General features: G+C 37.2%; 1 protein-coding gene across 2 annotated transcripts in view; it reads left to right on the top strand.

The window, feature by feature from the left end:
• LOC145690968 (uncharacterized) overlaps nucleotides 1-27025 on the top strand; it is a 94623-nt gene that overhangs the window by 32835 nt on the left and 34763 nt on the right. Inside the window, exon 2 of one of the 2 annotated variants that reach the window (XM_081766437.1) lies at nucleotides 18247-18780. The exons of the other annotated variant lie outside the window; for it this stretch is intronic. Coding sequence (XP_081622563.1) covers nucleotides 18247-18310 — 64 coding nt within the window. The 3' untranslated portion in view covers nucleotides 18311-18780. Of the gene's footprint in view, nucleotides 1-18246; nucleotides 18781-27025 lie in introns of those variants that run through there. 2 annotated transcript variants of the gene reach the window in all.

Below are 27025 nucleotides of genomic sequence, written 5' to 3'. Positions count from 1 at the left end.
TCCGAGTATTCAAATATCTAAATATAATAAAACGTATGTCATCGCCGATCAATCGCTATCAAAAATCCTAAAGTAAAAAAAAAGAAAGAAAAAATGCGACGTGCATTCGCAATCGATCGCTACGCGGTAAACGATTCGTCTTTAATCTGGTTGTTAGGTTTCTTTCTCTCCGCTTGCAAACTTGTATGTTATATTTCTTCGATTCAAAATGTCTTTCGTATTTCTTTTATGATGTCGGCAAATTTTACATTAATAACTTGAGTTGTTTTTAAACCGTTGGTTCACAAGTTTGTTTCTTCCCCACACGAAACTACAAAAATGACAGACTGAATTCTCATACTCTCCATTTCTTTCAAAGCAGTCACCATTACCTGGTCAAAGACTTATTTCCGCCACGATTCACTCGGAAAGAATCCGGAATTTAGTAAATTCGGGAATTGAGAAAAACTCCGGATTTCGAAAAAATCCGGATTTTTCCGAATTCCGGAATGTTAACGAAATCAGAAATTTCTAAATTCCAGATTTTCCGAATTCCGGAATTATTCCAAAATCGAAATTTTTCGAATTCCGGAATTTGTTCGGTTTTACTTTCGGGAGTCCGGAAAGTAAAAATTCCGGAATTGGCTATTCCTAGTTTATACACAATCTTTCAGAACACTGAGCTAGTAGCTGTCTACAAACAAACAAGTAATGCAAAGCATTTTGTATCTTTTAATCCAATGTTCTCGGGATTGCTGCCAGAGTAGGTGTTGCTGTGCTGAGCTTTCGTTACCATACAGCGGCAACATCTTCAGAGCTATGTGTTGAAGTGTGCTGGTCGTACAGATTATATAGTGGTCTTTAAGAATCGCTGTGTTCCTATTGGTTGTTTTTGTTGGCCAATGGCGTGCTCTGATTTTGCTGGTGGAAACTGCTCTCTGATTGGCTAATGGTTCTTTTCGTACTGAGAAGCTGGAACCAGATGTCAGGTAGATGATAACCTTCGTCTCTGTTGATGGATGGCTTGTATGTACGGATGAATAAAGATTCATGTATTTTCCTGTCCCAGAACTGTTTACTTTTCTTTAGTACTTCAATTTGGTCCCACATGGCCGTATGATTGTATTGTATGCAGTGTTCGGCTATTGCAGATTTTTCGGGTTGTTTAAGTCTGGTGTGTCGCTGGTGTTCTTTCATTCTGTCTTCAATGTTTCTTCCTGTTTCACCTATGTAAGTGGCGTTACATTCACAGATGATCCTATAGATGCCTGGTGTCTTTAGTCCCAATGAGTCTTTTGCACTTGGTAGTAAACTCCTGATCTTCGGTGGAGGGCAGTGTACAGTCTTGATGTTGAATTTCTTCAATAGTCTTGCTAGTTGGTTGGAGGTTTTCCCCATATATGGAATAAGTGCAATATTTTCCTTGACTGCCGTGTTGTCCTCTTTTGTGGTGCAATCTCTGCTCCTGTATTTTCTCATGGCTGTGTTGATCTGTTTCGACGAATATCCGTTGGATTTGAATACTGTTTCCAGGTGAGACAGTTCTGTGCTTATATTATCTGGATCTGCTATTTGGTATGCTCTGTGTATTAGAGTATTTAACACCCCCATCTGTGCAGGATGATGAAAACTGGTCGCATCGAGGTAGAGATCAGTGTGTGTGGGTTTCCTGTAGATTGAATGGCCTAGACTTCCATCTGGCTTCTTGTATAGAGTACGTCCAGGAACGGGAGTCTTGCTTCTGTTTCTGTTTCCATTGTGAACTGGATGTTGCGGTGTATAGAATTCAGATGCTGCAGAAATTCGTCGAGTTTCTGTCTGCCATGGGGCCATATGACGAATGTGTCGTCTACATATCTGTAGAATACTGTAGGTTTGTATATTGCTGTTTCAAAATACTCCATATAGAAGTTCGCTATTACTGGAGAGAGAGGAGAGCCCATTGCCACACCATCACTTTGTTCAAAGAAATTGTCTTGGTAACTGAAGTAGGTAGACGTTAGGGTGTGTCTGAAGAGATGTACTATATTCTTGCTGAAGTGCGATTCCAGGAGTTTAATAGAATCTTCCAGTGGTACCCTCGTAAAGAGAGAAACCACATCAAAGCTGACGAGTATGTCATCTGCGTTTGTCTTGATGCTGTGTAGCAGTTGTACGAAATGACTGGAGTTTCTGATATGGTGTGTACACTCTCCTGTTAGTGGCTGTAGCAGTCCTGTTAATTTCTTGGCCAGGTTGTACGTGGGGCCTCCTATGGTGTTAACTATGGGTCGTAATGGAAAACCCTGAACCATCTCATCCGAGCAGAGAAAAAGCAGTGGTGAATCTCTCCAGCAAAAGACTAAGTGAAGCAGCTACAAGTCTTCTATGCAAAGGCCTGAAATTCGCTCCAACACCTAAACACATTCCCATCACGGAAACTGTAAGTGGTATTGAACAAGCAATAAAACACTTAGACCAAGAAGCAGCAGACTACATACGCACACAAGCCGTTACGGTCCTTATGAGGGCCAAGCAGCAGAAGCCGAAATACAACCAATCCAGAAAAGAAAGGAAAGCCCTCAATGACCTACGAGCTGATGACAGCATCATAATATTACCAGCAGACAAGGGGAATGCGACCGTCATTCTCAACAGGGAAGACTACCACTCCAAATTGACAAGCCTACTGGAAGATCCAGCATATAGAAAAATTGACAGAGATCCAACCAAGGCCATAGAAAAGAAAACTTCCAGATTAATACAAAGTTCCAGTCTGAATGAAGAAGAAAAGAAGAGGCTTAAACCTTCCGGTTCAATACCACCAAGGATTTATGGCCTTCCGAAGATACACAAGAAAGAAGTTCCATTACGAACCATAGTTAACACCATAGGAGGCCCCACGTACAACCTGGCCAAGAAATTAACAGGACTGCTACAGCCACTAACAGGAGAGTGTACACACCATATCAGAAACTCCAGTCATTTCGTACAACTGCTACACAGCATCAAGACAAACGCAGATGACATACTCGTCAGCTTTGATGTGGTTTCTCTCTTTACGAGGGTACCACTGGAAGATTCTATTAAACTCCTGGAATCGCACTTCAGCAAGAATATAGTACATCTCTTCAGACACACCCTAACGTCTACCTACTTCAGTTACCAAGACATTTTCTTTGAACAAAGTGATGGTGTGGCAATGGGCTCTCCTCTCTCTCCAGTAATAGCGAACTTCTATATGGAGTATTTTGAGCACAAAGCGCTAGAAACAGCAATATACAAACCTACAGTATTCTACAGATATGTAGACGACACATTCGTCATATGGCCCCATGGCAGACAGAAACTCGACGAATTTCTGCAGCATCTGAATTCTATACACCGCAACATCCAGTTCACAATGGAAACAGAAACAGAAGCAAGACTCCCGTTCCTGGACGTACTCTATACAAGAAGCCAGATGGAAGTCTAGGCCATTCAATCTACAGGAAACCCACACACACTGATCTCTACCTCGATGCGACCAGTTTTCATCATCCTGCACAGAAGATGGGGGTGTTAAATACTCTAATACACAGAGCATACCAAATAGCAGATCCAGATAATATAAGCACAGAACTGTCTCACCTGGAAAGAGTATTCAAATCCAACGGATATTCGTCGAAACAGATCAACACAGCCATGAGAAAATACAGGAGCAGAGATTGCACCACAAAAGAGGACAACACGGCAGTCAAGGAAAATATTGCACTTATTCCATATATGGGGAAAACCTCCAACCAACTAGCAAGACTATTGAAGAAATTCAACATCAAGACTGTACACTACCCTCCACCGAAGATCAGGAGTTTACTACCAAGTGCAAAAGACTCATTGGGACTAAAGACACCAGGCATCTATAGGATCATCTGTGAATGTAACGCCACTTACATAGGTGAAACAGGAAGAAACATTGAAGACAGAATGAAAGAACACCAGCGACACACCAGACTTAAACAACCCGAAAAATCTGCAATAGCCGAACACTGCATACAATACAATCATACGGCCATGTGGGACCAAATTGAAGTACTAAAGAAAAGTAAACAGTTCTGGGACAGGAAAATACATGAATCTTTATTCATCCGTACATACAAGCCATCCATCAACAGAGACGAAGGTTATCATCTACCTGACATCTGGTTCCAGCTTCTCAGTACGAAAAGAACCATTAGCCAATCAGAGAGCAGTTTCCACCAGCAAAATCAGAGCACGCCATTGGCCAACAGAAACAACCAATAGGAACACAGCGATTCTTAAAGACCACTATATAATCTGTACGACCAGCACACTTCAACACATAGCTCTGAAGATGTTGCCGCTGTATGGTAACGAAAGCTCAGCACAGCAACACCTACTCTGGCAGCAATCCCGAGAACATTGGATTAATAGTAGACGCCAGCAAAGCTTCAAGATCATTTTGTATCTTGCAATTCGTCATGTATTAAAATCCGACAGCAGTTTCAGTATCTAACCAGAAATTGCATGTATCTAGCTACTGGAAGCTGGGGTATGAAGAATTGTATTGTGTCTTATCTTTTTGTGTCTTATACAACCCTGCAAACCACTGAATATCTAAACGGCATTCGTTAAATCCAAGTTGTAGTACTCACAGTTACATCCATTTGTGTCCATATGATCGTGTTAGTAAAGCTTACTATATGATAGAGTTAGTAAGTCTTTCTCTGCTCTCTCGTAAAGTTGTGATACTATCTACTAACAGGATACAGAACCAGTTATCAATTTAACCAAGTTGTTGTATTACTACCCATCTGCTTCCGCCTCTGTCAACTCTGGTCGATCTCGTTGACGCGACATATTTGCTTTTTTATATTCCTTTCTTCGTTTACTGAACTAAACATTAACTATTCTGAAATATGGTACTGCACATGCCTCGTAGATAAATATTTCTGATGCCAATAGTTTCCGTTTTGTCCAAGGAATGTTCTTTTTCTTATTCCCAGCATGACCGTTTTATTACATTATATGAAGAGCATGTAGGTCTAAATACCTCATGTATTACATAGAATGTAGGTTTAACTGTTCCACCAAAGAAGAAACATGTGATCATAGTATCCAACCCACAGAAGTGATACCTGGCAATACAGTGGTCGTAATCCCTAACGATACAGCGAGTAAGCGGTGTCCTCCCCGCTGGTCTAGTGGCCAGCACGTGCGCTTCTGGTATATGGTGTCCCGGGTTCGATTCCCGGCGGGAGAGCATCTATGATTTTTAACTGTTCTCGATGTTTCTGTGTTCGTGTCCCTGTTGTTATAAGTTATTAGAAAAAGTAAGTTAAACGAGTGAAGCAAGTAAAATTAGCAATAAGTAAGTTACTGAAACACGTTCGGTGAGTCAGTTTAAAAAAAATGTGGACAAAGCACTGGCTTTTCGCGCCGTCAATGCGAGTTCGAATCTATCTGGGCTTAGAGAGAAAGTATTCTTTCTTTTCGCTACAGGTCTTCACCCTATTCGTATTTTTCTGCCGTTCACAGTTAAAGTAACTGGCTATTCTTATCCTTTCTACGAATGATGGATCTTCACTTTGGCTTCATGTCAAACACGCACACGTAATGAAAAGACGCTATCGATAATAATAATAATGATAATATGAAATATTTGTAGCTAACTCGTGTGTGTATTTCGACAATATAATTTTATATTATTATGTGGAAATAAGTAAGGCTGGCTTGCGCCCGCCCCCCTAATTTTTTCGATGCGCCTTATGGGTCCACTGTGTCCAACGTTGGTCCCATCCTACTATCACCTCCTGTTCTCTCGATATAAGTTATCGACATTTTGCCTAAAGAGGGCTCTCCCGTGGCTCCGTGACTACTCATGACAATGACTCTTCGTTCATTTTGCATTGAAATCGCTTATTTTTCTGAGTACTATGAGTGCATACTGTCCAATGTTACTCCCATCACTCAATAGTTTCCCGTTCTCTCGATATAAATTGCTAATATTTTGTTTGTAAGGGAGGTATGGCGTTACAATCATTACGTTTGAAGAACAATTGAGGAAAATATTGCCTTGCCACAAACAACACCTATTATTATTATTATTATTATTATTATTATTATTATTATTATTATTATTATTATTATTATTATTTTACTTACCACTAATGTTGCCTACCTTTATTTGCAATTCATTTTCAATGTGTTACTAAAAAGCAAATCATATAACACTTTTCGCCATTCACGCTCTTGAACTCCAAATACATGATTTACAGCTCTCTGTGTTAGAGGAAAGCATATTTATTATATTATTCTTTCAAATAACACGTTTCACACGTTACCTCACTTTCAATGTGTAATTTCATATCATCACTAACAATCATCTTGTTCCGATACGAAAATAACCCGCTCCTGTAAAAAAAAAAAACAAAAGAAAGGGACAAAAAAACCTGACCGTAGCGAAAGGGCGAGAACCTCCTTTAGTCGATTAATCCGGTCCAATATTTCAATAAGTCCCTGCACACAAATATTTCAGTAAAAGAGGGGAAGTTATTCAAACTTTCTGAATACCTATTTATGGGCGAAATTTGGTTCCCTTGGAAGTTTTTAAAAGTTTGAAGGGCCGCCATTTAGAACATTTTCATCTGATTATTCTGGTTAACGAACTCATCAAGATATTTCAACAATTACTGTTTGTGCCAAGTTTCGTCTCAATCCGCTGAAAATTAGGGTAGTTATGGCATTCAGAAATAGCGTTTTATTTATATACAGATAGATAGATTAATAGACACACAAACGGAGAGAGAAAAAGTGTTTTGCTCCCTTCTTGCACCTGTGGTGCGTCAGAGCTAAACCGGGCGCCTTTGCAAAACGTATTGACCAGCCTAACCTAGAAACAAACCTCTTACTTGCTAACGTAGAAACGTGGTCGGGAGGTGTAAGGCATGTAGAAATTGTATTTTTAATAACCATGAGTATGGCCCACTTCCAAGCTTTTCTTTTTACCTTTTGCACCTACATCGGAACGTTCAATTTTTATTCTTCACTAATTGCAAATGGCGTTTACATTCAAAATATGAGGAATGTTGGTGGCATTTGTTCGGATATTCTTCTCTTTCGAAATGAAGACAGGAATAAAAGCAATACGCAAAGACAAAAATATTATCAGTACTAAACATTACCAATAATAATTGCTACGAAAAACTAAATACTACCTCTTTTACCATCTGTCAGGAGCTGTATGTATTATTAACAAAATTTTTTAAAGACGTCCTTGACGGGGATTCGAACCGGTGTCCTTTGCATTTGTAAGCCAGCACCCAGTTTAGTTGTCGGCGTATTTGTTGTATTTGTGTTTTATGTTCCAACTTCGAAAATTTTTACTCTTTTTTCTAAGTTTAACAGCTGTTTCTGTCTTCCTCTTTTGTTGTCGTCCTTTATTTACACTATGCACTATTCGTATTAATAGCTTGTGCCCCTCTGCAATGTCTTATTCAGATTAAACTTTTCTTTTTCCCCCTCAGTAAAGATTTGATTGATTTAATTTTCATACTCTCCACGGATGGAGAGCAGGAATGCCCGACTCGAAAAATAGGTGTACGTTTACTTTCCTGACAGATAATATATCACTGTACATAATGGATCACTTTTCACTTGTTAACTATAAGATTATTCAACCTATATGACGATAAGCCACCTATTGTTAAAGCCAACTGTTATATTTATAATCCCTCATTTAAGCCACCATTATACTACCATTAATAAAAATGTATATATTATTCATTTAAATTTGCAGTTTATAAGTCATTTTCTTTCGTTCACTTATTTATTTATTTATCTATATATTTTTCAACTGTGGGTTTCTCCCATGAGTGGATGTTTCAATTGATTTTCCTATCTTTTTCACTGAACATATAACGTATTTGAAATCATAGTAAACACCTGAAACTAAATGAATATACAGGTAGACATTAACACAAAAATACTTAATTACTAAACCATAATAGAAAATGTGTATATTTCGGAAGTGTTGCCTAACAACGGTGTAAACGCTAAAGCCGAAATTCCTAAAATGTGTATTTAGTGTACTGTAATGTGTGTATATGCACTTTTTTTTTTTTTACAACAAACTTACTCAATACTCAAACCTTTTTATTCAAAAATATTTTGTAATATTCAACTACTAAATATAAACACATAATGTAGCATTAAAATTATAATATAAATTAATATATATATTCATACACAAAAACATTAATAAAGCAAGACAATTTTCAAAACAAGCATTTCGCAAAATAGTTATAACATTACTTGTATACTGATTATTTAAAATACTGTATTACAACTTACTAAATATCAAAAATTCTAAAGGAATGCTAAAACATTTGAAGTCTCAAGTTTCAATAATCATATTGCTCATACGGCAAAACGAAAGACTCATTAAAATGTTTCAAATAAATTTAGAATAACAGGTCAACTCACAAAACAATCCCACTTGTCTTGCTGTTATTTAAACACATATATATATGAAAACTTAAAATTTTTTAATTATCAGTAGTACTCGCAAACAAACTTCTATTTTTACCAAATCATCAACTATATTAGGTACATAGGCATCAACACTAATGCACGGATCTTTACAACATTAGCGAAAACGCGAATTTTAGCTGATAGAATCATTACTTAATCTTATTTTCAACAAACATCTTATTGGCTACGGCAAAGTAAAACTCTACTAGCACATTTATGGGCATTGGTCAGGAACGAATATTACAAGAGGGATATTCTATCCACCTCCAAAATATTAAAGATGCACAACAAACGGATCCTACTCATCTATCATTCACAAGCTAGGCATTCGGGGAGAAAGAAGGAGTAACTAGATAGCAGAAGGAGGAACGGAGTGAGCCGCCCTCTAATGGCCTTTGGCATCACGTTAAAATACGCATACATTATAATAGTAAATTCATGTAAGGATGCCACTTTAAATCAGCCTTTTGGCATCTTGAAAATAGCCCTAAATCATTTATAATGCGCAATTGCCATTTAGTTGAACTCAAACGTGCACAGCTCTAAAATATTTTATATGCAATCATTTTGTTCGCTTGACGAACTTATCAATTTTCACATGCCTAGTTGGCTCATGCATTACTCCCTCAACATACCATGAACAATGGGACCTACCCATCTCTAGATTCCTCAACGAATCAAAAAAAAAAAAAAATTATGTCGTTTTTTTTAATATCAGAATTCTCAAATTCAATTTAAAATCCGTGACATAGTATTACTGTTGTGTGAATCATTCGAACCGTAATCAGTGAAAGATTTAGGAGGTTTGTAATTTTCCGGCTGAAGGCCACCCAAAATTGCAAAATTGCATGAAAATACTTAATTAGACTCAAACACTGACTTTAATCGGTTCTTATTTTTTCAATCACTTCTTGGAACTGTTTCTGCGTGAGTCACTTGCTGGAAGTGTTCGTGCTTCTTGAGTGACGTCCTTTTTGAAAGATTGGTGGTAGTTCATATTTTTCTCACCATATGTCTCTGTACAGACATGTGGTAGTTTGTTACTGTGACGTCACATGCTCTTTTTGTTTGTATGTGTGGAATGCGGTAAGCGGGAAATTGAATTTTCGTATCATAGTGAAAATCGAGTTAGCAAGTGCGATTGAGAAACCGTAACATGAATTTAATACAAAGTATTTGAACTTGTCGTTGTTAAATAAGTTTGAATTAGATTCGGATATTAACTCATATCGCTTTGCAGCATTGTGTGGTTTCATTGAGTTAGAGAAAACCTAATAGGGTTGTGGTCGAAGGCTGAAGATATTTCCGACGTATGGTAACAGTGGGTGTTTAATGGTTAGTCTTGTTTGTAACAATAACAACTGTGCTCGCTTTAGTAAATCGACGTCTGTGCGGAAAGGAACATTTTTCAGTAATGTGAACTTGAGTATTGCGCATGTGTTCTTGCTATCTTATTTTTTCATCAATTATGAGTTCATTATTCATGAGTGTTCTGGTATGTCGAAACGGTGAGTGCTTTCCATTTTTAATTGATATTAATTTTATTCTTGATTTGCTTTACATTTGAGTATTTGGCAAAGTATTTGTTCTGCTGCTGGTGGTTCCATTATCTTGGTGAGATGTAATTTATTTTTCCTCCTCATGCTGCACTAATTTATAATTAGTGATGATTTTTTTTTCTAATTTTTCCCTCTTACGTTAGCTTTATAGTACTGGTTTGAATAAATATTGTTTTTTGGGATTTTTTTACGATACTTGAGTGGGGTGGGTTGAGGGAGCGGTAGTCCCCATTTAGATATCAATATTGATAGTCACCGCTTCACCTGGATTGATTAGGTATAGTGTTAGTAACATTTTTGCCCTTGTACTTAAAGCAACATTCTTAACATTGTACATTAGCTTGACTCGGAAAGTGACTGTAACCGATTCATCTGATCCGGTTCCGGGAGCAGTTTTGATTCCTAAACTGCTCTAGTAACCGGATCAGATGAATCGCTTGCAGTCACTGTTTGACCGAAAGTAAACATTTGCCTAAAAATCTATTGTTAGTGATTCGAACATGTATAAGCTACAAACCTACTCACAAAAATCTAGTGATTTGTAAAAAAAAAAAAAAAAAAAAAAAAAAAAAGAAAAAAAAAAGATTTTTGAATAAAGGCCTTGTCAAAATACTTTTCTGGATACGCCGCTGTTCATAATTTATTTTCTAACAAGAAATTCATTCCGGCATCTACCTAAATAGGAAATTTACCTAACGTTAAAACACAGGAGGCTCCATTGGTAATAATTTCCTATCTAAGCGTTATTTTGGACCGGTGCAAAATATCCGCGAGTATAGGCTGAAACCCCTTCTCCCAGTTTAACGTTTTTTATGACTAATACGTTAGACATTTCAATTTCAACTACTGCATCAAAGTCCCACTATACATCGTAGTCTACGAAACTAATTTAACCTTGACGGAAATTGTTATAGATGATATCTTTCATATTTTATCAGCCTTTACAGTGACTGCTTTCAATACGTCTACAAGATAAACTTTCCCGGTAAGTAGAACTGAATTTAACCGCCAACATTATAGCCAAAATACAGTTACATGTTCTATCTTACGGTGGAAGTTGAAACTTCCGGTTTACTGCTCATGGTTTTCCTGACAGAAAACTGTGAAACTCTTTTCGAATTTTGTGCAAAGTAACGCCCGATGTGCCAAGTAACCCCGTCTTATGGTACATCAAAGTAGTTTTATGCAAGACATCATAGTTTTCAATAAAGAGTAGGTTATATATCATTATTTCGTTTAGCTTAACTGGGGAAAAGGAATTGCTATGATGATGTTATTAATTTATTCTTTCTCTCTCTCTGTCATCACGTTAGGAATATGAAGCTCGATTCGTATACTAATTTATAACAGCAAGTTAATATACACTTATAACTAACATTATGGAGAAGAGCACTATAGATGTGAAAGACCCCAAATATTATGAAGAGTAGAGATGTGAAAATGATCAAATAGGGCCGCTATCAGTATCGAATCCATAGCCTTCTGGCGCAGTAAATGTTGCTCCTTGGTATTTATTTTGCTTAATTTTTATAATAATAGTTATTATTATAATTACGATAAGGAATTGCAAATGTACCGGTAATAGACATTGAAATCGCAAAAATGTGTTTTTTTTTATTTATTCTCATCAGTTTCTTATTTCAAAATTCTTTTTATGTGCGTTTCTTTCCTGAAGCTAGTGCTTTTTCGCTTGGCACCTGGTAAAATACAAGTTTGTACTGTATTCTAATAAGAATTTTTACCTAATACTGCGCAAAAAATTCGTATTGTGTATCATTTGTTTAACATAGCATACAAAAGATATAACAGAAAAATATATATTAATAAACATGACCTGTTGAGTAATCGAGGACAATACATAATGATTCCAATTATGTGTAAAAATATTTATAACAATCTTTGAAAGATTCACCACTCGAAATCGAAAATGGCATCAATAATCACTACAGTTTGGAAATACGTCTCAAATAAATAAAAAGCTAAGAAATTGTTTGTGATTCATATCTAGACCCATTCGTTCCGTAAGATCCTCGAAAATTTTAAGTCGTTTCACTTGTCTTTTAAACGATGTGATTTCAAATTATAACTCCTATGATGAAAAGCTGAACGCACGCCATTAATAGATCAAAATTCAAAACATGTTAGAAATAAAACGATTGAGCATATTTTTATAGCTCTTACCTACGATATTTTTATCCTTTCCTAGATTGTAGAAAATAATTAATTATTCACTCATCGGATAGCGATAACGTGATCTGAAGTGAAACGCTTCCACGTCAGTTCCTCAGAGTGCTCTAATCAATGCAAGAAATTTAGCTGTTAGAATAGACGTATCACGCAGCTACAGTTTCACTTGCAATCGATCAGGAAGGAGAAAATATCTGTTGAGCTGCTTTACAAAATTTCATCTGAACTGTGAACAATTCTACAGAAAGACCAGATTGAGAAATGGATGATCATTTCTTTTATCTCAAAAAATAGAAAGAAAGAATAGTTGTTTCGAAAATCTACTTTGATCTACTAATCCTCCTAAACCTTTTTTTTTCAACTATTAACTTCCGGAAAAAAATAACCTGCACGATGGTGCATGTTCGGCTGGTATTGTATACATTGCTGATTCTATCTACCTCAATTGTGTAGGTCAGGGCTGAAAGGGTTAGAAATGGTTATTAGCAATCAGCAAAAAGACGTTACATATTCAATAGCTTACTTAGCGTGAGATGAAGGAAGGAAAGTTTACATGTTATATATATATAGTTAACACTTACAATAGAAAGACATCACATTTTTTACATAAATAATGAAACCAATATGTCTATTTTAGGCGGGTCACGTCGCTTGCGTCAGTAATATGCATGTGAAATGTAAAACTTTCGTTAAAGGTTGGTGTATCAAAAACGATAAGATAATATTATACAATACAATACTCTAAGAATGGGCTATAATAATACAAGTTGGCATGGTTTAGTATAGTATGATATCCAGTTGAGAAGTTAAATGTATGAGATGCTGGACTTCGGTTATGGTTAATCACTGAGTGAATTAGTTTCGTATATTCTTGAATGTATACGAAACTTAAAAGTGAAGTATATATTTTATTTTTAAGCTTTTAATATTTGCTACTAAAATTACACAGGGAAAATTACTATGAAAACTTCAAATGAAGGTCACGTTTGTTGCAATCAATTGACTCTTTCGGCCTTCATTAACAATTTCGCGAACGTATGCTCAGTACGTTGTACTTTCTTGTAACCAGCGAAACATACATCTGATCACGAGGGTGCTACCTCTGCAAAAGAATGTACAGAAAACCAATGCTAAATCTCAACTTTTAAATTTCACCCATAGTACAGTAAATACAACCAGTACCAAGCTTATGCTTATTGTCCCTGGTTCAGGATATGCTTATGCTTATTGTCCCAGGTTCGATATTTTTCCCTAGAAGTATGTAGATATACTTCCCCATAAAGTAGATTGCTCCATATAAGTAAAGAAGCACGTTCGGAAGGAATAAATGCGTAGTTTGAAAGAGAAATGACGAAAATACTTTGTTTCCTAGTAAACAATTTTTAAGTCGTATACTACAAGCCTTTTTGCTGTTTTTGACGTTGCTCTTGTTAAAACATCTAAAGACGTCTATAAGTTGATTTGAGGTTTACAGCTTAATTTCACAATATCCTCTTGAAAACGTATTTTTTTTTTAATTCTTTTTATGATAGCAAAATTGTGATCACTTGAGTGCATCAGGCAACGTGTGATGAAGTTCTGTACATTGCATATTAATTTTCTATCATATGGTAAATTTATGTATTATGAAACCTGCGGAAATTGCCCGTTTTCTTCTTGTAAGTCACTTGCTCACTGGTATAGCGTAAGGACATTTCCCAAGGATAATCCACTCACCATTTTTAGCGTAAAATTTAAATCTGTTCTTTTACTCGTAGGATCTTCATTCTAGTTACAGTAACGTAAGAAAAGATAAAAAAAAATTTCTAAATGAGTTACATGTGAGGCTAACTGCAGACATGTAAAATTTAATTTCAAACGGTTCAGCTATTTCTGTAGCTAATAGCAGATTAGGTTGATGTCAAATTTTTTGTACTTAGGTGTAGTATGCAGATTGATCGTCTTCTGTCTCTTGAATATTTATTTCCGAAAACTGCTGCACGTGAAACTTTTTTAAAAGTAAAAAAGCTAGTGTGCCAGCTGTCCTTTCTCTAACAAGAGAAACCACTCAAATTATAATATTTGACGTACAGTTTTAATCCTGTTCCCGTCTATATGATACCCATTTGAATGAACGTAACTTAATAAAATGCCACTTAAATGAACACGCTCAACATATTAAATATTTATTTCAAACAGTTCAGCTCCCTGTATTTTATAATGTGATGTATAACATATTTCTTCAATTTTTCGGTATTCAGAGTCTAGCATTTATCTTCGCATTCCCTTTTTACTTTTAGCATAAAAAAGCAATAATGACTAGAGTGTTTCACGATGCTAGTAACACTCGAGGACATTGTTTGCAAAAGTCCTGTAACAGCAGAATTTCAAACCTATTATATATTTCGATTTTTGCTAATGGCATTACAGCAGATTGTGATAAATTCTATGTTGAGAGCACAAACATAAAAGCACTAGTAATAATGTAAGAGTAATGAAGGTGCTATTGGGTGTCCATATTACCTTAACGTTGAATTCTGGAATTATTATATCATGTATTTCAAATAAGTACATAATGATAACAATAATTTACAAACTCTATGCTTCTCAAATGTATGAGTTGTAACTACGTCGCTACATATCAATATAAACAAAATTTTACTATGTCAGGGTATCAGACTATATAAAAACGCAAATTTAATTAGTATACTTAATGAAATCACGTATCTTGTGCAAAATTTTAAAAGCTGTTATATCGTCCCTTTGTTTCTTTGTAGTCATAGAGACAGTTTCTTGTAGCTGAAATTGCTAAAACCTCTTCCGATTTTTAAATTTTCTGGCACAAAAAGTAATAATGCTAGTGACAACGGATCTCTATTTTCACTTATAATAAATGTTTATTCCATATAGCACAAAATAAGTATTTTGGTATGTACCTGAGTTAACTCTGATATCGTATGTATCGTGTCGGACATAAGTCTTTGACCAGGTAATGGCGACTGCTTTGAAACAAATGCAGAGTGTGAGAATTAAATCTGCCATATCTGTAGTTTCGTGTGCAGAAGATACATAATTCTGGGTCATTATCGCAGTGGGTCATGGCGAGTGGTGAGTTGTAGTGGGTCGCGTGCTGTTGACCCAGTATCGACTGACAAACAGACTGAATGACCAACTCCAACTGTGGCACTTTCCGGAATATCCGTACAGATTTTGGAAAAGTTCCAAAGGATATGTAATGGTTACATTTTAGGTTAAAGTATGGCTAGTCTGCTGTTTCATTTTTGAATGGAATTACGATTCGCCATGACTTTTTCTACATATTGTTCTTGTGACAAAATCTTAATGAGCAATAGAAAATACAACTGTTTTTCGATTCGGATTGGTTTGCGTTAACAGCTTGAAAATGAAGTCACTTAATGTCCAACGCTTATGCCTGTTAGGCTAAGGAAAACTATGATTAAAGCAAGTGATGATGGACGAATTGGTGGAATGAGGAATTGCGATTGTCCCGAGAAAACCTACGACCACTATTTTGTCCGTCCCAACCTTGTTTGCCTTGGAAACGAACCAGGCACCCCACTCATCTGATTGATTAGTAAGCGGGGTCTCACTTTCGATTCCCGATGGGAAATCCTTTGAAATATACAATGCCCTTGGTGTATCCCTGCCCTTCCAGGTTATTGAAATTATCTGGAGAACGAGAATAACCGAATAGAATAGAGACAAATTTCAGAGATGCTTTTAGTCTTTTTAAAATTTAATATTGAATTCTCAGGACTGCACTATTTTATCATGACCAAAATCAGTGATTCACGGTTAATAAAACATTGGATTCGTAAACGTTTGCATTTCCTACATAGACGAGTGATACTTCACTCTTACTTAAAAGAGCATTATTAGGGTAGCGGCTTGAGTATTCGTTTCGTGTACTAGGGATCTGCGGTTCGATTCTCCGTGGATATTCGGAAAAGAAATGATAATTAAAAATGATCATATTTCTGATTTGTAATAAAATGTAGAATTGTCGATTTCTCTCGTTCTTACAAATTACAGTTGAAACGACTTCCTTCACAGGGAAAAAGTAATTACATGACGTCACAGTCTACAATCTCGATTTCTACTGTCTGAAAACTTCGCTTGTTTCGCAAACAATTCATGAATAGAAACGGGTCATTTTTCAGGCCTAGTTTGAGTCATAAATTTTCCTGGAACGTCATTGTGTAATTGTTACTAAGTGTTCTTGCACTCTTACTAGAAATAATATTATTTTCGTTCGGCATTTACAAGAAGTTCCGTATATTCGTTCAAGAAAAGTTGATAAATAATAATTATTCCTTTTCATATATTTTGATAATATATCAATATTGCGCATACATAATCCAATGTCTTTAGTAGTGTAATAACCTAACTCCGGGGCCAAAACTCTGGCCAACCCATTTTGGAAATATCTTTTACCAGCACAGATTGAGTAGGGTGAGATTGAGCAGGTTGCTTTGAGCATAGGCTTTTAGGTCATTTAAAATCATAAAAAACTTACATCTAAAACTGCATTACACTATACATAATTACATTTTCACTGTATCGCATAATGTCCTCCTGATTGTTTGTAACTTCTAGACCATTTTTTGAGTGTCCATAACTTTCAGCACACCCGTTATCGCAGTGCTTTGACCAGAACATAAGGTTAGCGTGAAGTATTTAATAATTAGAATGCTAAAGTGCTTTGAGGTTAGAGCTACATACTGTACATTGCGTCTATAACTCATAATTGAATTTATCTTATTATATTGCTCCCTTTGATTAGCTGAACAGTTTTAGTTTCGTTCAAATTGGTTCACAGATGGCACAGATGGTTGTATAATGAGAAGTTGAAGTTTAGAATGTAGCACATAGATAATTGTATATATTCTCTCATTTGACTTGCTGCTACATTTATACATATATATACTCTTGCATCTACTCTTCCTAAAACAAAGAGAAAAGATATGTTACTTGCTTGCATCATCATACACTCGCCCACACTCGCATTCTCTGAAGTCAACCGGAGTAGATGCAATACGTTTTCTTTTTTAGCAGCTCTTGGACTTCTGCCAAAATATATCATGCTTCTCTTGCTGCTCAGCTTGAGAAAAATTTCCGGCACTTTTCTCTGGCGGAGTGTCTGTCTGCTTATATTTGAATCGCAGTCGTCAGTCAAGAAAATTTGCAAAAATAACCGCTACCAGGTTATAGAAGTATTTTTTGTGGACGTTCTGTATATTTCGTAAATATAGTGATTATTATTTTCGATCTATACTTTATTCTGGGACGCTATAAGTTCTTTCTTCGGTGGGAATTGCTTTCTTCTCACGCAACTGGATAAAGAAGTCTTTCATCGCTTTTTCATATATATATTCAAAACATTGCTTTTGGTGAGACCATTTCAGTGCTTCTCTCTGACTTATTATATGCACAGTATATATTCTATAGTTATTGGGAACTGAATTAAGTGCTTTCTTTAATCGCTTCTGAAACATTGCTATAGATTAGAGCAGACTAGACCAGAACAGGTATTCAAGTGACCAGAGTGACGCCGGTTGTGTTGCTTTGCAGTTCCTTATGTGTACTTTCTCACGCCCGAGTTATCGCAGTGTCTCGTGCATTGTGGGCAGTTGACTAAAATTAACATAAATCATTTTCCGTATTCTGTTTGCATGTGCATACAGGTGCTTTAACTGAGTGGTTTTTGGAATGAATAGCCAACACTTTTTAGTCGATCACTGCAGCTCGTACCTTGAGCTTTAGCGCTCACGGAGTTTGACTCCGGTATTTTATGCAGCCACCACGCACGTTTCGTTGGGAATCAAGTATGATTTTGTGTTAAGGGGTATAAGCTATTAGCCGACGAAGGACGTTTTCTTAGGCTAGCCCTTAACTAATTAAGTGCCAGGTTCACAAACCTTGTGCGTTTAAAAAGTTATACACGCGCGCTCCAACAGCAGCATTCTACTTCTTTTTCTTTAATTGCTGATGACTCGTCTTTGCGTTTCAGGATTGTTTGGCGCAGCAACTGGATTCCTCGTGGGATTATCCAAGCAACTTTCCCCCAGTGCTAATCCCCCAAGTGCGTCAATGGTTTGAGAGAAGCATTCGCAGTGAAATTTGAATTATAATCGTATATATATATAAAAGGGCTACAGTGCATTAGAAAGACAAAGTGTAATTTTAGTGATGCAAATTATTATACATATTCTGTGTTCAGTGTTGTGTTCATCCCTCTTCGCTATTTTTTATATATCATAGCATTTTAATAAATAAATATAGTGCTATTTAATCCAGTGTGTTTTCGTTGTTTTTGTGAGTGATGTTTGTGTGCGTTATGGTCTGGATGACCGTCTGATCGTCCGTGAGGTTGACGAGACGAGACACCCGAACCTCTCGGTATCTAATGCTCATCTCATCATTGAGACCGACGAGCGATTTGGAAACAATTTGTAACCCTTCTTGGAGAGGTCCTTCATCGTCCTATCCAGTTAAGTTCAGATCTTAGGAGAATACTTATTGATAGGACCATGAACCACGAACAGCGACTCGAACACGGACTGGTTACAGAAATGCCAGGTTCATCTGCATTAGAGAGAAACTGATTATAGAAACTTTCGCCAGATGGCAAAGTCAGTCATTTATAGTAGATAGAAAGTGTGTAGGATTACTGCTAGAATATGTTCATCTAGCCGGCAAATTCAAAATGTAGTAGTAATAAGATTATTCATACCTCAGCTGCTATTGAATATTTTGACAATCTGATTACATGTTTGGATAGGACCACGGCATTGTCAAGGCTCTATATTTGTATTTTACATTTAAAGTTGGAACCGGGTGTTTCTGACTGCCGTATACGGTTGTCCGATCATCACCCTTGTTCTTCTCGCGCACAGTCATTCGTAGAACTGAAAACTCGGAATGCCTGGTACTTCAGCTTGTCAAGGTCAAAAAGTGGGAGAAAAAAGCATGTGTAGAATGTAAAGAGCATGCAACAGTGACTGACACTTGTAAGAAACACATTCATTTTTAGTTCGTACACATTGCGCCTGTAGCGCTACTGTGGCACAACGTATATTCTAACTGTATAACTCTTGTACACCGCTTGTAGGTCTATTGGCGTATGTGACGACCGAGACTATGTTGTCAGCTCTGCGATAAGGCACTAATGTGCTGCTTTTGATTTCCTTTTCTCTCCTTTGTCAGTTTTGAGTCGCCAAACATGTTGCTTTTAGTTTTTGCACGCGGTGAACGCGTTCCTGCGGAGCGAAGTATTTAAGAAGTTGATTACATATTCTTGTTTACGATAGAAATATGATAAGTGCATTGAATTATAATACGGTTTAAATTGGTTAGCTGTTGAAAAAATACGAAAACAAAGCTGTACTTGTAAATGTATATTAGTCAAGGACGTAGCTACTGACAGTCTTGATTACAGATTTTCTCCTGGAAGACTTTCATTACACTAGAGGTGAAAAGCAGACTTCCATTTAGACAGTCCCCTTCCCACCTTTTCAGACTCAATCGGAAATTTTTTAAATAGTTTCTACAGAAATGTGCAGGCGAAATTTTCTTTTGTACATAATTAGGGGCGCCGCCAAAACGAAAAGAAAGTGGGGGAGGGCTGTCTAAATGGTAGCCCCCTACCATGTCCAATTGAATCACAAATTGTCGCAATCGTTTGTGCATCGTTTGTACAGAAATGTGCGAGCGAAATTTTCGTTTGTACACAATTGGGGTCACCTCCAGAACGAAAACAAAGTGGGACTGTCTAAGTAGTAGCCCCCCACCATGTCCAATTCAATCACAAATTGTCGCAATCGTTTGTACATTGTTTGTACAGAAATGTGCACGGGAAATTTTCGTTTGTACACAATTAGGATCGCCGCCAGAAGGAAAACAAAGTTGAGGGCTGTCTATATAATAGCCTCCCACTATATCCAATTCAATCAGAAATTCTCGTAATCGTTTGTACAGAAATTGGCAGGCGAAATTTTCTTTTGTACACAATCATGGGAAACGTTAGAACGAAAAAAAGGGGTCTCTCTAAATGGTAGCCCCGCACCATGTCCAATTCAACCACAAACTGTCGCAATCGTTTGTACGTCTTTGTACATAAACGTGCAGCTGAAATTTTCGTTTGCATATAAATGGGGCGCCACCAAAACGATAACAAACTATGGGCTGTCTAATTGATACCCCTCCTACCATGTCGAATTCAACCACAAACTGTCGCATTTGTTTATACGTCTTTGTACAAAAATTTACAGGAGAAATTTTCGTTTGAACACAATTAGGGGCGCGCCAAAACGATAACAAAGTATAAGCTGCCTAATTGGTAGCACCTCCCCAGGTCCGATTCAAAAGAAAATTATCTCAATGGTTTGTACATCGTTTGTACAGTAATGTGCAGGCGTTTTGTTTCTACGCTATCAGGGGCGTCGAGAGAAGGAAAACAATGGGGAACTGTCTGAATGCTAGCCCCACCATGTTCGATTGAACCACAAATTATCGGGATTGTTTATACATCGTTTGTGTATAAATGTGCAGGTAAAATTTTCGTTTGTACTAAATAATATACGGATGAGAGTATTTTTAATATTTGGTCTAGAATTGAAGAAAAGGGATGGGGATTGTAATTATTGTAAATATGTATATATATCTCGGGATTGCTCAAAGTTCGAGATATGAAAGTTGTTATTTCGACTTGTCATTTCAAATGTTAAACCAGTGTATCATGTTTTAACGTTCTTCGATACTTAACGTAGAAAGTAAGAAAGGGGGTTTGGGCTACAGCGATGTATTACCGTTTTTTCTTTTTAGCGATCAACGTTAACCGGTTTGAATAATGATTGCTGAGTTTTAAACTGGTACCTATTACACTAGTCGACAAAAAATATTTTTCTCTGGCACGGAAGAAAACATCTGATTCTAATAGAACTTTTCGCGTAGAATTCGAATCTGTTATCGGTTTTTCTCCATCACCCTCAGTTTTCCCGTGACAGGGTGATTTTCAGAAAATTTCCCCTTATTTTTTTTTATTATTTTTTTTTTACCATTTTCATACCTGTAGCTCGGGTACCTTAGATATATAAACGCACAAATTATATTCTATGTTAGCTTGATTTATACTTAGTAAGCCCTCTAAGTTTCATAAGAATAGCATTATTCTTTTTAGAGAAATAAACATATTTATGTACAAAATATGCTATGTGTACTGTTCATTTTACCATATTCATTAGTGCAGATAAAATCCATATAACTTCCACGAAAATTACCATATAAGCACGGTTTATCTCTCATTGGATTTGAAAAAGAAAATATTTTCAATGATGTATACACTGTGTCACCATTTTATATCTACTTAATAAATAATATAAAAGAAGTGAGTGGTATCTTATTAATAAATGGACACTTACTTACCTCAACTAATATGTTTTAGTTGTCGACTGTCTTCTGTGTTTGGCTTCCGGAACATCTCTTTTGGGTGTCCAACAGTAATCAGATAGCATTTTTGTATGTCTTCTGCATGGAGGAAATGTCCTGATGAAAACGTTCTCCATACTCATCACTAACAGCACCACAGTTTTCAGGAAAGAAATACAGGTGAGAGTCTAGAAACTGAACTTTAAGGGACATGTTGAAACCCATTTCTTTGAATGATTGCAGGAAATCACTCACAATTTCACGGTAATTTGGGGTTTTCTTGTTTCCTAAAAAGTTCTCTGTTAAACATTTAAGTGAACACCAAGCTGCTTTCTCAACCAGAGTTCAGAGATCCTCAAATTTTTGGTCACGAATCAAACATCTTATTTGGGGGTCTACAAAAATCCCTAGCGTCACTAACCCGAGGAAACTTTTCGTAGAGGTCACAAAATCCAGCATTACATTTCTCCATTGCCTTAACAAAGATTTTGAAGAGCCCCAACTTTATGTGAAGAGGAGGTAGAATTATCTTATCAGGGCTCACCAGTGAGAAATAAACAGCCTTCTTCTGTCCAGGAGTTAATACATGCGTTGACCATTCCTTCTTGATGTAATGTTCCGCTTTGTTCCTGCAGTCCCATTCGCAGAGGAAACGACAATATTTTGTATAACCAAGCTGCAAATCCATTAACAAAGAAATGACTTGTAAATCACAGCAAACGGCCCACTTGTATTTCTCATACTGAATTCTTTCTAACACTATTTCGATCTTTCCATAGGTTTCCTTCATATTAGTTGCATAAGCCAAAGGCACTGAAGGAAATTTGTTGCCATTGTGCAAAAGGATAGCCTTAAAACTAGTTTTCGAAAAGTCAATAAACAATCTCCACTCTGTACTTATATGTGCGTGTCCAAGTGTATCCATCACAGCACAGACGTTATTATAATACACTAAATAATTTTCTTGAGAATAATAGTTTTGAAACTCTATATGAAGGTTTCGAAAAATACACACTTTAGTGTCACGATGGAGCAGATTCCAGCCTTTAAGTCTAGAAGCAAGACGTTCTGTCTGTATCTTGGAGAGTTTTAAATCCCGTACCAGGTCATTTAGTTCACCCTGAGTTATCAGATGGGGATCGAATGTAGATGTGATTCCAACATAAGTAGGATCATCTTCTTCATTTGGAACTTCAGTAGTTGCCTCAAGTACGTAATCCTCATTTACCGTAAGATAAGGAGAAGGTACTGGTACAGGCAATTCTGCACTGTATGAAACTGGCCTAATTGCTGATGGCAAATTAGGGTACTGTACTGTGTGGTTAGATTTACTGGTTATTTCTTTATCTTTGTCATACAAAATTAGCAGTCTGAAGAATGATCTTTTGTTTCCCTCCAGATCATCGGTACTGCGAAGTTCAAGTTTCGTTCACCATTTGCCCACCCAGTTAGACGTTTCACGCAAGTACAACAAATGTAGTGAGGAGCGAAATTCTTATCTTGGTCTCCTACACAGCAACCAAAATATAACTGATGACACTTCCGCACAAGTGGAGTAAAACATCTACGTTGCGATTTAAATGTCAGCTCCTCACATACATAACAGAAATTGTCCGGTTGATTTACACACTTCCTCAGCATCTTGTATTCTGTAAGGTATCACACACAAATACACACAGGAATCTACACTCCATCAAATTCCCACAAAACCCCTCTAGAAATTCCCTCATACAAAAATGGCGACATGGTGTACACATCATTGCAAATGTTTTAATGGAAGTCCAATAAGGTATAAACCGTGAAATATTGTAATTTTCGTGGAAATTATATGTGTTGAATACTGACCCGAGCTGGCCCGATTGACCTGACCCGACAACTCGACCCGACCCGACCCGTGACTCGAATACACTGACCCGAGTGACCTAACCGGACAACCGACCCGAGTGACCTGATCTTACAATCTAACCAGTTTGAGAGAACTAGAACCTTACAAAGCTGCTTCCAGAAAAAAGTGCTGGTCAATTCGTATGCATAAACATTGTTTTGGCTTTATTTGTAGTATAATTATCCTCCTCCTCCTCCTCCTCAATGTTCTACCATTAATGACAGGCCAGTTTCCTTGAACTAGGTAAGAAGATTCCAGTTTTGCGATTTCCCGCTAATATCTTCCTCGCAACCCAACATAATATAGCACCCTCCTTATTACAATCTATCAATTGCAACCTTCTTACACACTCTCGCTCTCCTGATATCACCGCCTTTACTACATCTCTCAGAATGCAATCCCTTAGCAAGATCGAAACTTGTGATCCGTCCATTTTTTCGCTTCCTTATATCGTCCAATATTGCTCTCGTCTCTTCCATTTTATTCAGCATTTCCTAATTCGTTTTGTTCTCTACCCTGCTAACCTTTTCTATTTTCCTCCACATCCAAATTTCCAAGGTTAAAATTTAGGCAATCAATTTCGAAAGTCAAAATAAAATTTGAAGTTTTGAAGAAAACATGCTTTTCTAGTAAGGAATGTATATAGAACTTCTTTCATTATTTTTTGCTGTGTAATAAACAAAAATTTCATCACGTTAGCATTCCGATTTTTCTATTTAAAAACAGCGTTGCTGTCTGATAGAATCATAAGGAACTAATTGCACTGAAATATCATTCTGTAGGGAATTTCTTTTAATTTTTTCTTGATTAATTTACCTAGAAGATATTTGCAATTTCTGGACAGACTGTTGACATGTGATGGGCAGTGGGTCCTGTACGAAGCTCCACGGCGCCGTCATCGTTGGTTAGCATCCCATGAACCGGTTCAAAAACAGCCCAAGGCAGCACTACACCAGAATAAGGTTCTCCTGTGCATTTTCTGAACTGCTCGCGGCATCGTCCATCGGTAACTGTTGCCAGCTGGTCAAAGCATCAATGCAACTGTGTACTGTCACTCTCTGGATCCAGTACTTGTGAAATGCAAAAGGGTCCTCCTGTTACAAGGCAACGCTAAGCCTCACGTGGTTAAGATGACCCAGGACACCATTCTACGCGTTGGAAGGGAAAAAACTGCAATAGATTTTAAAAAAATATAGATAATGTATAATAAAACGGAAATTTGTGTTTGTAAAGGCGCTGTTCAAAAATGTCGATGTTCAATGTTATATTCTGTATTGCAGATTCGAAAATACCGGTCAGAAAGAGCTAATAAGAAATTTGTACCGGTCACCGGCCTTAATCAAAATCACAGCAATATTCCCAGCCAGGCCGGTGAAATACCGGAACGTTAGCAACCCTACTCGTAAATTAGAATGCTGAATGCACTAAAATACTTCAGCATGCATTCTATAGTTTCTGCAAAATGAGTTTAATGAAGATGTTCAAAGAAAACAATATACTCTGTTATAATTTACCCTTTAACAGTCTACCTTGTCAATTTGTTATATCTTCCACTTATCGATTTCCTGTACGAGATGAAAATAACGGTTTCTGCGCAAGTTAGAAAAAAAAAAAATTGCATTTTTCTCATAAAGATTCAGCTCACGTAAGAAATAATGAATAAGTTTAATAATAAGATCCGAAGAGTGATAAACTAACTCAGCAATAACGATTTCAAGTATAAATATAAATATAAACACAAAAAAAGTTCCTTACATCATCGTTAGAATAAGATCAATTTACTGAATCACACGATAGTGTGAACATAACAATCGACACAATAGTGTGTACAAAGTCTACTTGGAAAAATACTCCATAGTATGTGACACAGTTTTTTTATGTTTCTACCATTTAGAGAGTCCCCAACATTGTTTTCGATCTAGCGGCGCCCCTAATTATGTACAAACGAACATTTCGCCTAAACATTTCTGTACAAACGATTGCGACAATTTGTGATTGAATTGGACATCGTGGGGACTACGATTTAAACAGCGCCCCACTTTGTTTTCGTTCTGGCGGCGCCCCTAATTATGTTCAAACTAAAATTTCGCCTGCACATATCTGTACAAACGATTGCGACTATTTGTGTTTGATTGAACATGGTTGGGGCAATGCGACTATTTGTGATTGAATTGGACATGGTGGGGGCTACCACTTAGAGAGCCCCCACTTTGTTTTCGTTCTGGCTGCGCCCCAATTAAGTACAAACGAAAATTTGGTCTACACATTTCTGTACAAACGATTGCAACAATTTGTGATTGGACATGGTGGGAGGCTAGCACCTAGACAGACCCCACTTTATTTTCGTTCTGGCTGCGCCCTTAAATACGTACAAATGAAAATTTCGCCTGCACAATTCTGTACAAATGACGTACAAACGATTGGGACTATTTGTGATTGAAAGGGACATGGTGGGGTCCAACACTTAGACAGACCCCACTTTCTTTTCGTTCTGGCGGTGCCCTTAATTGTGTACAAACGAACATTTTGCCTTCACATTTATGTACAAACGACGTACAAACGATTTCGACAATTTGAGATTGAATTGGACATGGTAGGGGGCTTCCATTTAGACAGCCCCTCCCACTTTCCTCGTTCTTGCGGGGCCGCTAATTGTGTACAAACGAAAATTTGGCCTGCAAGTTTCTGTACAATCGACGTGCAAACGATTGCGACTATTTGTGATTGAATTGGACATAATGGTGGCTACCACTTACACAGTCCTCACTTTGTTTTCGTTCTGGCGGCGCCCCTAATTGTGTACAAACGAAAATTTCCCCTGCACATTTCTGTACAAACGATGTACAAATGATTTCTACAATTTGTGCTTGATTTCGACATGGTAGTGCGCTACCTCTTGGTCAGCCCCCACTTTGTTTTCGTTCTGGCGGTGCTCTTAATTGTGTACAAACGAAAATTTTGCCTGCACATTTCTGTACAAACGACGTACAATCGATTGCGACAATTTGGAATTGAATTGTTCATGGTTGGGGCTATCATTTACACAGCCCGCCCACTTTCTTTCTGGCGGCGCTTCTAATTAATGCACAAACGAAAATTTGGCCAGCACATTTCTGTACAAACGATTGGAGCGATTTGTGATTGAACTGGGCATGGTGGAGGGGCTACCATTTCGACCGCCCCTTTTTGTTTTCGTGCTGACGCGCCCCAAAATGTGTACAAACAAAAATATCGCTTGTACATTTCCGTACAAACGTTGTACAAACGGTTGCGACGATTTGTGATTGAATTTTGTATGGTGGGGGACTATAATTTGGACATGCCCCCACTTTTTCGTTCTGGCGGCGCCCCTAATTTTGTATAAACGAAAATTTTGCCTGCACATTTCTGTACAAACGACGTACAAACGATTGGGACGATTTCTGGTTGAATTTGACATGGTTTGGGGGGCTACTATTTGTACAGCCCCGCACGTTGT

This window comes from Thermobia domestica, chromosome 7 (assembly GCF_964235325.1).
Source record: "Thermobia domestica chromosome 7, izTheDome1.hap1.1, whole genome shotgun sequence".
In the NCBI taxonomy this organism is placed as follows: Eukaryota; Metazoa; Arthropoda; class Insecta; order Zygentoma; family Lepismatidae; genus Thermobia; species Thermobia domestica.
The sequence above is the reverse complement of the archived record's forward strand: the minus strand, read 5'-3'. Positions and strand labels throughout refer to the sequence as shown.